Raw genomic sequence first — 17207 nt, 5'->3', positions numbered from 1 at the left:
TATATTTAAGTATTTATATATTATATATATATATCTTTGTCTGAGTATCCATAACACAAACCTCCTTGGGCATACCGTGGGACTTAGTAATCTGTGTAAGAATGTCCTATAATATTTATTTATTTATTAAAAAGAAAAGAAAAAAGAAAAACTAGCAGTGAACTTAATCTATGTAGTTAGCAAGTTCTGTTCAAAAGGTGTTAAAACCATTCTAAGAAACTGATGGTACGTCGTCGATGGCGGACTGGAAATGGTCATAAGCCCTGGTTTTGAAATCAATAATACAGAGAAGAACATCATAGCTGCGTTGCAAATAATGCCTTAATAGGCTTAGGGTAATCCCTGTCTGTGCTATATTTAGCCAAAAGGGCAAAACGTACAAATGACAGTGCAAAGTCTTTCCTATAACTGAAGAAGAAGAATAAAGACCTACAAATAAACTAAAGTACCTAACAAAAATGCAAAATAGTAAACTGAAGTGGAAACCACATCTACCATTATCCAAAAAAGCGATAAAGTGGTACTAAGTCAACATTATCGAATTTGTGGAAAAACACCTCAAGGATGACTCATGTTAGACCGGGCCGTGTCCGGGCTGGAGCTTCCGGCGCCTGATCACCTGTTATGTCATAGAAAAGTAAGCGCCGGAAGCTCCGGCCCGGACACGGCCCGGTCTAACGTGAGTCATCCTTTATTCCTCCCAACTGCTCTGAATTACGATCCATTGAAAAATAATGGACTCGTATCGTAATAAGAAGGTTTAGAGGGAAATGCTAGGAACACAATTTTTGACTTCGTAGCTTTGTTTGGACTAGTTAGGACGTGAACATATCAAGTCCCCGGCCGTAACCCTGGTGGATACGATACGATACGATACGATATGACATTTTTTTTCTGTTTATTCTGTTTTATTCGAAATACATTTTAACCTTTAATATGTTCTCACTACTGAGGTGAAAAATTATGTGTGCAACACGAGAGCAAAGTTATTTTACATCTCGTGTTTTTGAGTCCCTCGCTACGCTCAAGATTCTACTTTAGAATCACTCGCTTGGCTCGTGATTCAATTATAGAATCTTTCGTTTTCTCGGGACTCACAATAAACACTCGCAAGGAAAACCAACTTTCCTCTCTTGTTGCACAAATAACTATTCTTGTATTCTAATATTATATCTTTCTAAGAAGTTCCAATCTATATACCTATATACCTGTTACCAACTTCCAACCCCTTTATAACCCCATTTTCAAAAACGCTGACATTAGTTTTCTTGTATTCTAATAACATGCCTTTTTACGAAGTTTCACACAAAAATGTTCGATCTTAATACAAAATTTAACCCCTGTTTTTCCACCTTTGGGGATGAATTTTTATAATTACTTTTCTTGTACCTATTCTAATAAAAATATTTTCTTATGAAATTTCAAGCTCTTAACTTGTACCACATTCAAACTTTCATCCCCTATTATACCTATATATTTATAATAATAACACCTATTTAACTGAAAGTGAAAACACAATCACAGGGCTACGTGGTTTGTCCTCGGTTTCTAATCAAATATTGTATTTGGGACGTATTTACTTAAACCTACATTTATTTATAAACACACTAAGTGCTTTCGACTTACTTTTACCTAAGTGGGAAATCATTATTTACATTTTAAAAGCAGTAATTCTTAAAATATTTTAATATTACTACTATTTACTTGATAATACAAATGAAGTTCTAGCCAATAGCCATAGCATCAAATTGGTGATAAAGTGTATTCGTGTCAAATAATTTATTTTTGTAGGTAGTTTAGAGGGCTTGCCGTGCGCCGTACCCTGACACGTTGTTTCATGTTATCCAGACAAATGAGAACCTCAAAATGAAGACGAAACAACAACGTTTTAAAAATGTAAGTGTAAATTTAGGTACCTAGTAAGTTGTATGTTTGGCCTGCAATTGCAGATACAGTTATCTACAATCGTGTGTAATTGCGTATAGTTACCTACATATTATTTTTGTTAAAATTTTAATGCTTAACTACCTACCTATGTAAGTGCAGCTACGACGTACATTACCTACATCGTCTATCCAGCCGGGCTAGCACATGATTGGCGCGAGAGTATCTATTCTCGCCGCGACATAGAATACCCGTCCCCCTTTAATTCATACAGTTAGTAAAGGACCGGTAGTCTATCTCGCGGCGAGATACTGTCGCGTCAATCATGTGCTCGGCCTACAGTGACCAATAACCTGCATAGCTGCTTTACGTATTTTTCAGTATCATTATATCCTCCAAGTAAATTTGTTATGTCTTCACTGAATAAACAGTCGGCCAAGATGATGAAACATGACATGTAAATCAAAAAATATTATTATCATTGTTGTAGGATTTCTTACGCACCATAGCAACAGTATTTAAAGCGGCACGCTGGTTTGGTATTCCTTCGCAGGGAGGAATGACGGCAATGTGTGCATCCCTGATCATACTTCTGATGCTTTTCGCGTTAGAAGTGACCGCAATTTGGAAACTCGCAAGGGCTTTTGGTGGGTGGGATGTTGTAAAAGGTATTCTTATTATTTTCAGGTATCATATTGTGTTTAGTGTTAAGTAGAACAGCATACTATACAGTGCCCCTATGTTGCTTTAAATGAAAGGGTCGTTTCTACTTCTTATTCCAAACTATTTTTGTTCTTACAAACACGGATCATAATAGGGGGTATTAAATACTGCAATGTTCTGCCACAAGATTGCAGCACTAGCCTGTTTAGTAAACCATAGAGTAACTTTAACAGGTTTTTGACAAGCTCTTGACAAGTTTTCAGAGATAATAAAATATGACATTTATGCACCAAGGCGGTTTGTGTACAGAGAACCTACCGGGAAACAAATCCGAAATTTCGCTATCTGCCTCTTTATCGCTCGAATATGCAAGAGTGAGAGAGATCTTAGATAACGAAATTTAGATTTTCTTGTTGTGCGATAGACCCTCAGATTGTTTCGCGTAATATTCCCTATTTTTGATTTGTTCATACAAGTTAAATATAATAATCAATCTAAATACAATACAGTGACAATGATAGCACTGCACACTGAAGCGAAGAGATGTCAAATGTTTTTTTGCAAATCAGAGTATGGTTACTATGGTGTATAGTTTGTCCGGTGGTTCAATAGCAAAGAGCCATAAATACATAAAGATAAGCTAATTAGTTATTTATTGTAAAATGAGCGTTATACATAACATATATGAAAAAAAGCTAACTTAATAATACGTAGTAAGGTTCAATGTCAAATCAGATCACTTAAAATTGCAAATGCAATAAAAATATTGGAGGGTAGTAGGGTTGCAACAATCGGGAATCTCCAACTAGTATTCCACTGTCAAAATTATAGTAAGCAATTAAAATACTACAATATAATCATCTGATTATATGACCCTATGCAGCTGTGAAGATCTCTTTTGTTCAAGAAACATAAAATTAATAGTATAACTGAAATACGTGCATGTTAACCGAAGACTATTTATTGTGTGACAGAATGACATGACAGCGATTCATATCAAAAACATATTTGGAACATCGCAGTTCCATATTTAAACAAACACTGTAGATGGCGCTGCTGGATATTAAAAACTACACCCCCACTATATCTAAGCATAGCCATCAGCATCATCAGCATTAAAAAAATCGGCCAAGTGCGCGTCGGACTCGCGCACGAAGGGTTCCGTACCACTACGGAAAAAACAGCAAAAAAATCACGTTTATTGTATGGGAGCCCCATTTAAATATTTATATTATTCTGTTTTTAGTATTTTTTGTTATAGCGGAAACAGAAATACATCATCTGTGAAAATTTCAACTGTCTAGCTATCACGGTTCATGAGATACAGCCTGGTGACAGACAGACAGACAGACGGACAGACGAACAGTGGAGTTTTAGTAATAGGGTCCCGTTTTTACCCATTGGGTACGGAACCCTAAAAAACGATCATCAAGTTATCCTTAGAGGTGTAAACTTTGTGAAAACTTTGTATCGGGAGCGAACATTTATTTTAAATAATGGACTAAAAATATTCTAAGGGGATTATATCGAAAACATTTTTTTTTTCAGTTGAAATTTCGTAGTTTTTGACAGAAAAATCTCATGCGTTGTATAATTATTAACAAATGATTAACCGTCACTATCCCTATGCTTTTGCTGCATAAAGTTCTATGCTCATATAACCACCAACACCAACAAATCCACGTGTACTAAGTCGCGCGCAACAGCTAGGCAACACTATATCGTTCTCGAGAACCCAACAACATTTTTTTATTTTCCTCCGTCAACACTACTGACCACGGCATGGCTCTTACACTTTGAGAATATCTGAAAACAAATAAACACAAGGAGCCATTTTGCAAATGCAGTAACTTTGTTACTACTTTTGGTCACGCGCCGACATGTGTCTACACAGTGTCTACACAGAGTCGTAACATTGCGACCACTTTGTGACTGGAATTTTTCTCAGCCTTAAACCATATTTTTACATCATAATTAACAATTAATTAATAATTAACATGTAAAGCGTTATTTTTATTATTTTAGTATAGTATATGCATCGGAGTACTAAAAATGCATCAAGTACTTACTGTAGTTATGATCACATGCACTGAGAAGTAAATAATTTAATTTTTGGCTAAACTAAATTAATGTGGTGGCGCGATGATAAAATTACACTTAGTTAATCAAATCACTCGAGCAGTTTAATTTCCCATAGTAATTTAAGCCCTATTGCAAAATAAATGCAAATAATAAATACTTATGTCTTGTTAATCCTCTTTAGCGACGGCGTTTTAATGTACGTCACTTATTTTTATTTAAGTATTTTTCCATCTGACAGTTCCCATTTGAAACGAAGAAAATGAACGATTGAACGAATGATTTTGGGATAACTAGTCGCAAACTGGCAACAATAAACAATGTGTGCACACGGCGACGACACTTTGTGACCAAAATGTGTCTGTGTCGAGCCTTTCCCATTCTGGTAACGACGACGTAACGGCGACCACACTGCGACCGGTTTTGTGACCGGAAAAGACGGTGTCGACGCAAGATGTGTCTACACCGTGTCGTAACGGCGACCGAAAATGGTTGTATGGGATGTGACGACCGAGTGGCGAGTCAGTGCGCGTTCAGACCTGCCAAGCGAGCGAGCGAGAAAGTGCGGGGAAGCGGGAGGGTGGGCACCCGGCCTAGCAGATAGAACGACCACCGAGCTACAGACTCGCCGCTTCGTTCGCCAGCTTGAAATTTTCACAGATGATGTATTTCTGTTGCCGCTATAACAACAAATACTAAATAGTACGGAACCCTTGGTGCGCGAGTCCGACTCGCACTTGGCCGGTTTTTTATTATATATATTTTATCTCTGACACCTAGAGACTTTTACATCTCTAAACAATTTTAGTATTTTTCTGTTGTTTGTATATTTTTTATTAGTTTTTTTTCTGTAATTTGACATTTAGACTGAATACATGTCTAACAAAGTATCGAATATTTTATTGATTCCATATTTGTAATTGTTTCTTGTAATTTTTGGTTAATTTTATTGCTTGTAAAAATTGACATGAAAAAGTGCCCCTCTGGCCTGTTTGCTGAATAAATGTTTGATGTTTGAAAAACTGTGAAATTAGTTTTCGTCTATTTTAATATATGTACCTAATGCCCTTTTACCAAGTGTCAAGTTCCTAGCTTAAAAGAAAACTTGTACCACTTATGTGCCACTTTCAATGAAATAACATACTCTTGAAGAAGCTTGAAATATATGGGATTAGAGGTTCTGTACTTGCTTGGCTCAAAAGCTACCTGGGAGACAGAAAACAGTGCACGGAAATTCAAAAATTCGTTATCCAGGGGAAAAGTCTTGTAAAACAAAAGTTCCGGTCCAATTTTCGTGAAAATAAATGGGGAGTTCCTCAGGGCAGTAACTTGGGCCCATTGCTATTCCTGGTCTATATCAATGATCTTCCCCAAGCTACCGCACAAAAGTGCATATTATTTGCGGACGATACTACACTGATAATTAAGGGAGAGAACATTTTAACGTATGAAGCTGAAATAAATAAAGCCTTGACTGATATCAGCACATGGACCAGCAATAACAACCTCAAGATTAACCTAACGAAAACAGTGTATACACAATTTCATTCCTATCAAACCAATCCTGACCAACTTGACATCAAATATAATGACATCCTTGTAGAAAAATGTGATAATGTGAAATTTTTAGGATTACATATTGACAAAAACCTAAGCTGGAAACAACACGTCGATGTTGTTTGTTCCAAACTTGACGGATTTGTGTTCGCCCTAAGGAAACTTAGAAACGCGGTATCTTTACAGGCCTCAACAACTGCCTATCACGGATATGTGGCATCTGTACTTAACTACGGTCTTTTACTGTGGGGCAATTCAATCGACATTGAAAAAGCGTTCATTCGGCAGAAAAAGTGTATTCGTGCGATAGCCAACGCTTGGATCACGGACAGTTGTAAACCACTGTTTAAACAATTTAATGTTTTGCATTTGCCTTGCATGTACATCAAAAAAGCATGTCTATTTGTGAAAAAACACCCTGAACTTTTAAAAAAGAGATTTGATGTATTTGCCGGAAATCGGAATACAAGGATTTATTGTATCAACCTCCTTCACATTCTATTGTATACCACAGAAATGCATACAATATGTGTATAGTTATATTCAACAGTCTTCCTGATGAGCTAAAGCAAATCGATAGTAACCAATTTAGCAATAAGATTACAAAATGGCTGTCTGAAAATTGCTTTTATAGTGTGAGGGAATTTTTAGAGCACAATATTTTTTTAAAGCAATTAGAATGATAATTTAAGTTGCATAAATTATGTATATATCTTGACATCTTATTATTAAATTATTTTCCCAATGACTTTTAAATAAATTATACACGACATCCATTTTGTAATTTAACTTTTTATATAAAAAATTTAACTTATCGATATTAGTTTTATTTATTCATGGAAATTTTATTATTTAATATTCAAATTGTTACCAACTTATTATTAGTTTTTTTAACAGGAAAAATTACCTACTGTTTTCATTACTGTCGTAATATTTTCTAAATTGTACTTTTATTTTATGTTAAAATTATTAAATTGTCAATTATTTGCATGTCGTGTCCTCGACTGAATACTGATACATGTAAACCTTTTCTGTTGTCATCTTATACACGTATTCTGGCAAATAAAGAAATTCTATTGTATTCTAATCTATTCTATTCTAAAAAGCAATTGCTGTTTCTTAAAATTCGTGTGATGTAGTAGATGGATTTCACGGGTCTATAAATCCCGGTCTTTTGATCGGCTTGCGTGGGGATATAGATCCAACACGTAGAGACCCCTTGGAGAGCTTTAATGTTATGCAAAACGCCTGCTGGAACCCGTTCACAGGCGCAAAAGGTCGCAGCAGGCATTGGGACTATTGTAGAAAAAGTGAACAGTATAACGGTCTATGGATTAAAGTTTGGGTGGACAACGAGACTGGGTTATTACAAAGACGTCCGGCCACCTGCCATATCAATGATTTCACTGGTTCTCGAGGCAGGCGGTGACTTGCCGCCCACTAGGTGGGCCCCTGAAACTGCCGACGTGAAGACGATCAGGAGCAACACCGGTGTGAGCGGCTCAGGGGTGTCACCGCTTTCTACCCAGTAACTGATAACAGCCAACTGATAAGACTATCACTTGTGTGGAATCCTCATACTGTTTGTCTTGTCCCGAGCAAAATAAACTATGATAGTCTTACCCCACCTTACCTTATGCTCATGCGATAGCGATAGCAACATATGCGGGTCAGTGTACGAAATTATTTGTCCTGAGCTTCCGTAGGTACTTTAATATATAATTATATGAAAGTTCGAAGGAAAGAGATGCAACACGATCCAATAAGTACTAGTAAGATTAACGTAATAATATTTGTATTTACAGGTAGTGTGATCGCGCGTTTATCTGGAGCTATATTCTATGGAAATGCTTTATTTTCTCAAATACTAACATGGAAATTTATAACATCTTGGCAAGACTTAAGTAATCATTGGACGCGAGCTGAAAGAACATTAGCAGATCCTTTATTGCAAGATGACACCATTCGGAAAAAGATGATTTATACAACAAGTGTTGTTTCCGCCTGTGCTTTTTGTAAGTAAAACATTTAAGTACCGTAGTCATTTGTTCCGGGTCATACCTATACATAACGCAATCGGGTTCATCTTTCAATTGTCAATGCCATGGAATAGTAGATTATTAACCTAACGTTTAAAGTGACCCATGGCATCCGACATTTTTTAGCACTTGAATTGTCCTGTCAGTGATGATAGATCGATCCCAGTAGAGCATGTCACTACTATTTTCGAGAACTGGCGCAGAGGTCCCTGGCCCTATCGATTCCACGAGTAAAATTAAGCCGATATTCTTCTCGTAGACAACTATTCGCAGACGGGTCCTTTGGCAGAGTAAAGTTCGGCAGAATTTCATAACACCAAAGAGGATATAATAGGATAGAGCGGAACTGTCATAGTAAATTTTGTAACCACTGCCATCTATCGACACACTTTAAAACTAAAATGAAGATTCATAAAAATACGATAAAATGTATTTAAATATGGATAAATGATTCTTTTTATTTGCATTAATTATTTTTATATGATTTTGACCCATGTTCTTTCACTGATATGCGTTAAAATTGTTAAATAACAAACGAAACCGTCAACGCCCTCTATACGAGAGTAGGCCAAAGGTAGTGGCGCCATCTGATCGAGAATCAAATTTTCGAGTTTTCCGAGGCACGTTTTTTTCTTAGACTATATCCATCTATTACGGAATTATATATCTATCTTTGATAACACAGAACCCGAGAAACCATATTATATTGGTCGAACGACGGTAGGCAGAGGGATAGTTTAATTTTAACAATGTTGAATAGAACTCCTGTCATATTGTTATCAGGTGAGCATGGAGCCCTAACCCTAAGTGATGCAGAATAAAGGACAATTGTTTGAGGTTTTAACTTATGGATTTTTAGAAAACTTATAACATTCAGATATTTTAGTAGGGGAGAGTGGAACAGTGAATATTTTTTTTGTAAGAGCGATAGTTGTGCCATTTAAACTACAAATTGTATCATTTTCTTATCTAAGCCTAGAGTATCAATCTAACTCTTAACCCTTATTAAGAAAAAAGCTGGAAGGAAAGCTAGAAATAAAATAAAATAAAATAAAATAATATTTAAATAATTTTTAAGAAAAAAAAACCGACTTCAATGGGGGTCGCTGAAAGTTCACTTATTGTTGATGGTGCACTCTTAGATTCCAGACAATGAAATGAAAAAGACAGACTCTTTTGCCTAACTATGTAGAAAAGGAGGTAAAACCACCCACTTTTCTAATAGCATTTCGTTTTTGTAAGGGTCGCAGTTCTAACCTAACCTTACCTAGTTTTCTGATAGCATTTCGTTTCTGTAAGGGTCACAGCTCTAACCTAACCTACTTTTCTGATAGCAGTTCTGTTCTGTGAGAATCGCAGTTCAAAACCCAACTAACCACCTAACCCACTTTTCTAGTAGCATTTCCGGGTCCGGGTCTGGGTCCGGCTGTCCGGGTCCAAGTTTGGGTCAGAGTTCGGTCCGGGTCCGGGTCCGAGTTGGGGTCCACGTCCAGACCCGGGTCCGGGTCCGAGTCCGGGTCCAAGTTTAGGTCTGGGTCCATAAGGAAGAGAACAAATCGCCAAACGTGAACTATGTGTCATTGAAGATTCAGATCATTATCAGCAGTTTCCACTTCATCAAATGTCACCTTTTTAAATGTAAATGGTGGATTTGTTGATGAAAATACAAAAATCACTATATGTATGCCTTTCACATTTGAGGAGTTCCCTCGGTTCCTCGTGGGTCTCATCATCAGCAGTCAGAACTCGAGCTTGACAAAAATATGTCTTTGTATTTGCTTAACAAACATAAAGAAGAGGACAAATCGCCAAACGTGAACTATGTGTCATTGAAGAATTACATTCAGATCATTATCAGCAGTTTCCACTTCATCAAATGTCACCTTTTTAAATGTAAATGCTGGATTTGTTGATGAAAATACAAAAATTACTATATGTATGCCTTTCACATTTGAGGAGTTCCCTCGGTTCCTCGTGGATCTCATCATCAGAAGTCAGAACTCGAGCTTGACAAAAATATGCCTTAAAAACTTAATTTGCTTAACAAACATAAAGAAGAGGACCAATCGCCAAACGTAAACTATGCGTCATTAAAGAGTTCCATTCTGATCATCATCAGCAGTTCCACTTCATCAAATGTCACTTTTTAAAATGGAAGTGCTGGATTTGTTTATAAAAATACAAAAATCACTATATGTATGCCTTTCACATTTGAGGAGTTCCCTCGATTCCTCATGGATCCCATCTTCAGAATTCGAGATTGACAAAAATGTTTCTTGAAAACCTAACTTGCTTAACAAACATAACGAAGAGGACAAATCGCCAAACGTGAACTATGCGTCATTGAAGAGTTCCGTTCTGATCATCATCAGCAGTTCCACTTCATCAAATGTCACTTTTTTAAATGTAGGTGCTTGATTTGTTGATGAAAATACTAAAATCACTACAGGGTGGGCACAGGGATTCCGACAGACTTTAACCGTGGATTCCTGGCAGTGTTACGAAAGAAAAATGTTATATCAACATGGGTCCAAAATTGCCTAATTAATTTACTTGATTTCTGGAACAAAATAAATCAATTAACGATAGTACTAACTTGTGAACGTATCTTTAGTTTGAAAGAGTGAAAAAGACAACATGCGACACCAATATGACACTTGATTGTCAAGAGCCCAAGACAACGTACACTAGATAAACATGATAATGTTATGAGTTTGAGTATGACTTATGTGTATTATGACACCTACGGGTTGGACTAATTTACATTTTGTATTAATTATTATTAATTTGTACAAATTAATGTAATTCAGACAGTAAAAATTTGGTTAAAACTAGGTACTTACTGATTTCGTATCACATAAGTCGTCGTATTATCGCATAATTCGTTAAGTCCCAACACGATCTAGCTAGTGTTTCGTATTTAAATGTTGTTATTTGTATTACGAGGACCAATAAAATACAAGTATTTGTTACATGAATTTTATTTATTATTGCATTAAATTTTCAAAATGCAAACCATTATTATCAATACAAAGAGCTATTCGTACTCTGTATTGACGACTTAATAAGAAATTACTATTTCTTATTTCATCCGAAGCTGCCATGATTCGCTGCAATAACTCCTCTCTCGAATCTATCGGTCTGGCGTACACCTTGTCCTTCAATGCTCCCCAGAAGAAGAAATCCAAGGGTGTGAGGTCGGGCGATCTGGGGGGCCAGGCTATTGCTTCGCTTCCACGTCCTATCCAGCGGTTAGGATATGCACGGTTCAACCAGTTACGCACCGCAAGGCCAAAGTGGGGTGGGGCCCCGTCATGCTGAAACCACATGGTGTTTCTGGTCTGTAAATCAATATCTTCGAGTAAAATATTCAAGTCATTCCTCAAGAAATTTGAATAATTCTCAGAATTCAACCGTTGTGGGAACACGATTGGACCTATCAAAACGTCACCAATGATCCCAGCCCACAAATTAATAGAAAATTTGTGTTGGTGGGTATAAACCCACTTTGCATGTGGATTTTCTTCACACCACATATGCATATTATGTGAATTAAAAATGCCTTCTCTGGTAAAGCAGGCTTCATCCGTCCATAAATTTTTTTTTAGAAAATCTGCATCTTCTACCAGCTTTTGGTTTATTCTCTGGCAGTAAGCCACCCTGGCTAGGCCATCAGCAGGAAGTAGACCTTGTACTTTCCTCAAGTGATACGGACGAAGCCCATACCTTTTCCAAAGACGTAACACCACTCTGTAATTGACGTGAACAATTCTGCTCACAGCTCTCGACGATAATGTGGGATCTTCGATTATTAGATTCATGATACGGTTTTCAGTATGTAGGTCTAAATTAATTAGTGCTCTTTCCGGACGTAATGGTCGTAATCCCCTTTCATTGAACTGTCTATGAACAGCTGTAAAGGTTGAATGGTGCGGAGTACGACGGTTGGGGAATCGTCTCCTATACTCAACAACTGCTCGACGTGCATTTCCATCACAATACCCATAAATGTAATGAATATCTGATAAGTGATGCGAAGAATATTGTAGCGGCATAGTAATCAGATTATCCTATGACTTTAAATGTAAAACTTTGACTCATGTGACAAGGCTACCTATCATTTTTAAGTCATTTAAGAAAAAGTTTGCACACTACTCGATACTTTGGTAGAAGGTAAGTTGATAATTTTGGAGTACTTCTTGAGATTAGATCATTGCACCAAGGTATGAGAGTTCGTTTAGTCGTATCATGGTTTTTTACACAGCAATCGCCTCGCTTCCAACAATACACATAAAATTAATTTCCCTAAATACCTAAAGCAAACTTTTTGCTGTCTGCTGTTATTGGCAGTCTAGTTTATAGCAGGTGACAGGTAAGTTTACTATTTTTAACACTTCTGCTTTGCATGTGTGATTGTTTGTGTCTTGGTATGTATGATTACGTCACATTATAAGGGCGTGTTAGCCTTGAGTTTTTTTAACTTCGAAATTACTTAAATAATTGAATATCTCGTAAATTAGGCTTTCTATGGCATTGTTATATTACTTTTTTTTATCCAAATAGGCACTAGAATTCATGGTTAAAGTGTGTCGGAATCCCTGTGCCCACCCTGTATATGTATGCCTTTAACATTTGAGGAGTTCCCTCGATCCCTCGGTTCCTCGGTTCATGGATCCCATCATCAGAACTGCTTTTTGACAAAAACGGGACCAATTTGTATGTATATACTTACAATCAAAAAAAGAATTTTCAAAATCGGTCCAGAAATGAGTAACAAATGGAGTAACAAACATTAAAAAAAAAACTGTTACCCATGTGTGGGTAACAGAGGATCACGTCAGATTAACCGAATCGATAAGAGATGCTGCATTGTTTGAGCAAAACTTTGTTCATATCCGTTGATAATAATTTTTCACAGTGTGCGGTGATCTCTAGGGTTCCGTAGACAAAGTGTAAAAACGGGACCCTATTACTAAGACTTCGCTGTCTGTCTATCTGTCCGTCTGTCACTAGGCTGTATCTCATGAACCGTTATTGCTAGACAGTTGAAAATTTCTCAGATGATGTTTTTCTGTTGCCGCTATAACAACAAATACTAAAAACAGAAGAAAATAAATATTTAAGTGGGGCTCCCATACAACAAGCTTGATTTTTTGCCGTTTTTTTGCGTAATGGTATGGAACCCTTCGTGCGCGAGTCTGACTCGCACTTGGCCGGTTTTTTTATCTTATTTTTAGCATACTGGCTACAACTTAAAGAACAGCAATTTCGCTCTGCGTGCAGATTTATATTAGTTTTGTGTTTCTTTAATCATGTTTTTTTTGTAAAAGAAAACCTATTTCCAATGCCCGATTTTTCTTTGATCCACTGTGACCCAATTTCATATGATCCACGCTTCCCCATTGATAGTAGTTGTATAATAAAATCACTCAAAAATGTATTTGTTTGTGTTATGGTCAAAATAAGGTAATAGATCGACTTTTCATACATTAAAAACATATTTAGGTACAGTAATGAAAGAATTTGTTATCACAAGCCATAAAGAAAACGATTCTTTAGAAATCGTGTAAAAAATAGTTTTACAGCTACTTGGAAGCCGATGCTCATTACTGCGAATTTTAGTTCTTAAGGTGAGATGGTATCATCGTAAGCGGTAACGTCGTGAGCGCTTACCCCTGTATACAAGTAATATTAGTAAAGTTATAGCAAAAGATCCACTGTTGACCCGTGGCCCACTCTCTCCTACAATTACTACAAATATTTAATGCCAGCTTTTTATTGACTGCCGTAGGAGTTTCGATCGTAGGTACCTATCAAAGTAGGTAGGTATATACAAAAAGGGTTCTATAGACCTTGCAACAAACCTAGTTGCAACAATTTTCAATCAATTAATCTAGTGCTGCAATTGCTAATTGTATAAAAAAACTGTCACTTTTTTCCTTAAAAATGACAACGAAAACTGAAAAAAAAAATATACCGGGTATTTCTCGTAACCGAAGCATTAAATTAAACTGTAGGGTGACCAACATTTGTTCAGCAACTTTTAAAAATTATGAAATTTTTAGATTATACCTTTTTCATACTAATTAAATATTATTTTTAATGTACGCTGCCATCTGTGTATTTGACGTTGCTTGTCACCCTTTAAACATAACAAATTTTGCAATACATTGCGTCTTAGAATAAACTTTAAAGTGTAATAAAAAACAAAACACGTTATTTTTTAAAGTTGCTGAACAAATGTTGGTCAGTTTGAGGAGTAGAGCCTCCAGTTTAATTAAATGCTCCTGTTATAGGTTGCTTAAACAAAAAGAGTACTCTGCCAAATGAATTTCTTCCAATAGTTGTTCTGCTAATTTACACAAGAGCGAAGAATCGAAAGTCTATATACCAAACGTTAGTCGACTACAAGTTACATCTACTAATCACTACGAAAATATGTTTGGCGAAACGTTGTCTGCGAATCGATAATGACTGCGAGCCTAAATTAATTAAGTTGTACTTTTCTAGTGGAACACGTATTAAGTATGATGGCAGCGACAGGTTTTGATTGCCCGCCCGAGGAATATTTTGAACGATACATTTTGACTTCTCATGGTTTTTTACTTAATTCATGTAAGTATAATCAAAACATATTGAATATTGTCTTCGGTTACCACGATAGCTACTCATGAAATAAAACTAGAAAACGATGAACCGATTTTACATGTACAACCAGCCTTAAAGTTTACAGTCTATGATGGTTCATTATTTTTTGTATTTGGGTATTTTTGCACTTTGTAGTTTTTCCTCAGTCACCCGTTGACCACGAACGCTGTAAAGGGTTTGAAACGACGGGATGTATTATAAATTCAATATACGCGATATAATCCGTTTTCATAGTTTTATTTCAAAACATATTGCAAAAGAATTGCGTAAACTTATAGATTCACTTCCTAATTGTTCCCATTTTTGTCAAAATCCAGGTCTGACTATGGAATACATGACGAACTAAAGAAACCTCTTAAATCTTAGACATATAGGGATTTTTGTATTTTCATCAACGAATCAAGCAATTTGCATTCAAAACCAGCACCAGCCAGACGATGAAGTCGCTGCTGATGAACACCAGAATGGAACTCTTCAGCTACACCTTTTTACTGTTTGATCATTTGTCTGTCTTCTTCGTTAAGTTTGTTAAGCAAGTAAAGATTTTAAGCAATATTTTTGTTAAGGTCCAGTTTCGGGTTTCATTAGGGCTTAAGGGAACTCGTTATATCTTAAAAGCATAGATACTTATAGTGATTTTTCTATTTCTATCTGCAAATCAATCATTTGAACTTAAACTGTACTATTTGGTGAAATGAAACTATGAATATATTTATTGTAATTGTTATCGATGCAACAAGTCGTAAATGATTTTTATAGCATGTAGACCTCTTTTGTCGTCTTTTTTTTTGACAATGATTATTTATTGTTCCAGATGAATACCGTTTGTTCTTGGGAGTACCCATATTCTTACTCAGTAAATTTGCCACTATCATGTGGAACTTTCAGGATTTGATCATCATTCTTGTTAGTATGGGGTTGACTTCAAAGTATCGCACATTGAATTGGAGAACGTATTGTATTATAAAAACAGTAAAACACAACAAATATAACCAAAGCATTAAGGTACACATCTTCATAATTTTATCAAACGCATTATGAATAAAAGACACACGAGGGTTTGCAAAAATTTTACAGAATTTTCCTCTTTCTTCTCTAGAATAACTCTTTTCGAAAATGCGTGAAATTCGAAGAGATAAATTATTAAACAGATTATTTATAGGTAGGTAGTTTCAGAATTCTAATGTAACATTCGTAATACAATGCCTGCAAAAAAAAATTAAAATTAATAAAAGCGTTAAAATTTAATGTTGCCGTGATGTGCTGATTGGTCTTCATCGAGCCAATTCAGCTGCGCTTAGAACGTGAAAATGAAGGTCGGTTTTTAGTTATATTGTTTTCTTTTTCTGAGTATTACTCCAAAAATTATTGGGGTATTTTAATGTTCCAGTTTGAAGGTAAATCATTCTCGCAAGTGCAAACGTGGCGCCGGCTTCGGCAGGCGTACGTCCAGCAGGCGGCACTGGTGCGCAGGGTTGGCGATAAACTCGGCGCTTTGATCCTGCTTTCAAATTTTAACAACTTGTATTTCATCTGCTTGCAACTTTTTCTTGGGATAAAGTATGCTTTTTTTTCTACACACACACGTTTCCGTACGTTCAATAAGTAATATGTCCTATGTATTATTTGTTAAATGAACTACAGTAATAGTTCGTTTAACAAAAAATATTGTAAGTATGTATTTATTTTGTACATATTATGATATATGCCTATAGTATGTATATACATATAGGCCTATGGATATAGGCCATGAAAACACTTGATTTGCGCTTTTTAGATTACAAACATGTAAACGCTAGTATTTTAATGGGAGCAAAATGCAGTACTCCATCATTGTGAATCAGCATTGAGGGGAGGCATGTTGAATCCAACGATTCAAGTGCCTCCCTGAAATATAAATAATTTAGCTGCCTCTACACTCTGTTTTTCAATGCACATAGACAATAGGTCTAGCTCGCGAATGTAAGATTCAAAGGTGTTATTACATTAAATTAGCCAATACGTTGAACTAAAAATCCGTAACAGGTACTTAAGTGACTGGTGAGTAGTGACTGTGACTAGCCCTAACACGCCGGATAAAACTATTACCAAGCTGTTAAAACCTGTGTACGAGTATTATGACCAAAATTAAATCATTGCAGATAGCGAAATTATTTGATTGTTTATTGTCCTTTAAAGCTTAGGACTTATGAAATGTAATATTTAGCACTTTTTATTCACAATTTTTAATGAAACTCCGAATTCATTTTCAATACCGGGATCCCGGGATTGATGAAGATAGTTTCGGTATTAATACCGGTATTCCAAAAGAGGTCCGGTATTTGGAAGTCCTAATCG

General features: G+C 36.1%; 2 protein-coding genes across 2 annotated transcripts in view; one reads left to right on the top strand and one right to left on the bottom strand.

Annotated features, from left to right (window-relative positions):
- Positions 1 to 17207, bottom strand: part of LOC134754868 (uncharacterized) — a 249182-nt gene that overhangs the window by 39611 nt on the left and 192364 nt on the right. The gene's annotated exons all lie outside the window — the stretch shown is intronic.
- LOC134753759 (gustatory receptor for sugar taste 64a-like) overlaps positions 1867 to 17207 on the top strand; it is an 18984-nt gene continuing 3643 nt past the window's right edge. Inside the window, exons 1-6 of the mRNA XM_063689696.1 lie at positions 1867 to 1896; positions 2375 to 2531; positions 7989 to 8198; positions 14733 to 14837; positions 15685 to 15875; positions 16261 to 16430. Coding sequence (XP_063545766.1) covers positions 1867 to 1896; positions 2375 to 2531; positions 7989 to 8198; positions 14733 to 14837; positions 15685 to 15875; positions 16261 to 16430 — 863 coding nt within the window. The remainder of the gene's footprint in view (positions 1897 to 2374; positions 2532 to 7988; positions 8199 to 14732; positions 14838 to 15684; positions 15876 to 16260; positions 16431 to 17207) is intronic.

Source organism: Cydia strobilella, chromosome Z (assembly GCF_947568885.1).
Source record: "Cydia strobilella chromosome Z, ilCydStro3.1, whole genome shotgun sequence".
NCBI classification, from domain to species: domain Eukaryota; kingdom Metazoa; phylum Arthropoda; class Insecta; order Lepidoptera; family Tortricidae; genus Cydia; species Cydia strobilella.
This window is presented reverse-complemented; position numbering and strand designations above follow the sequence as displayed.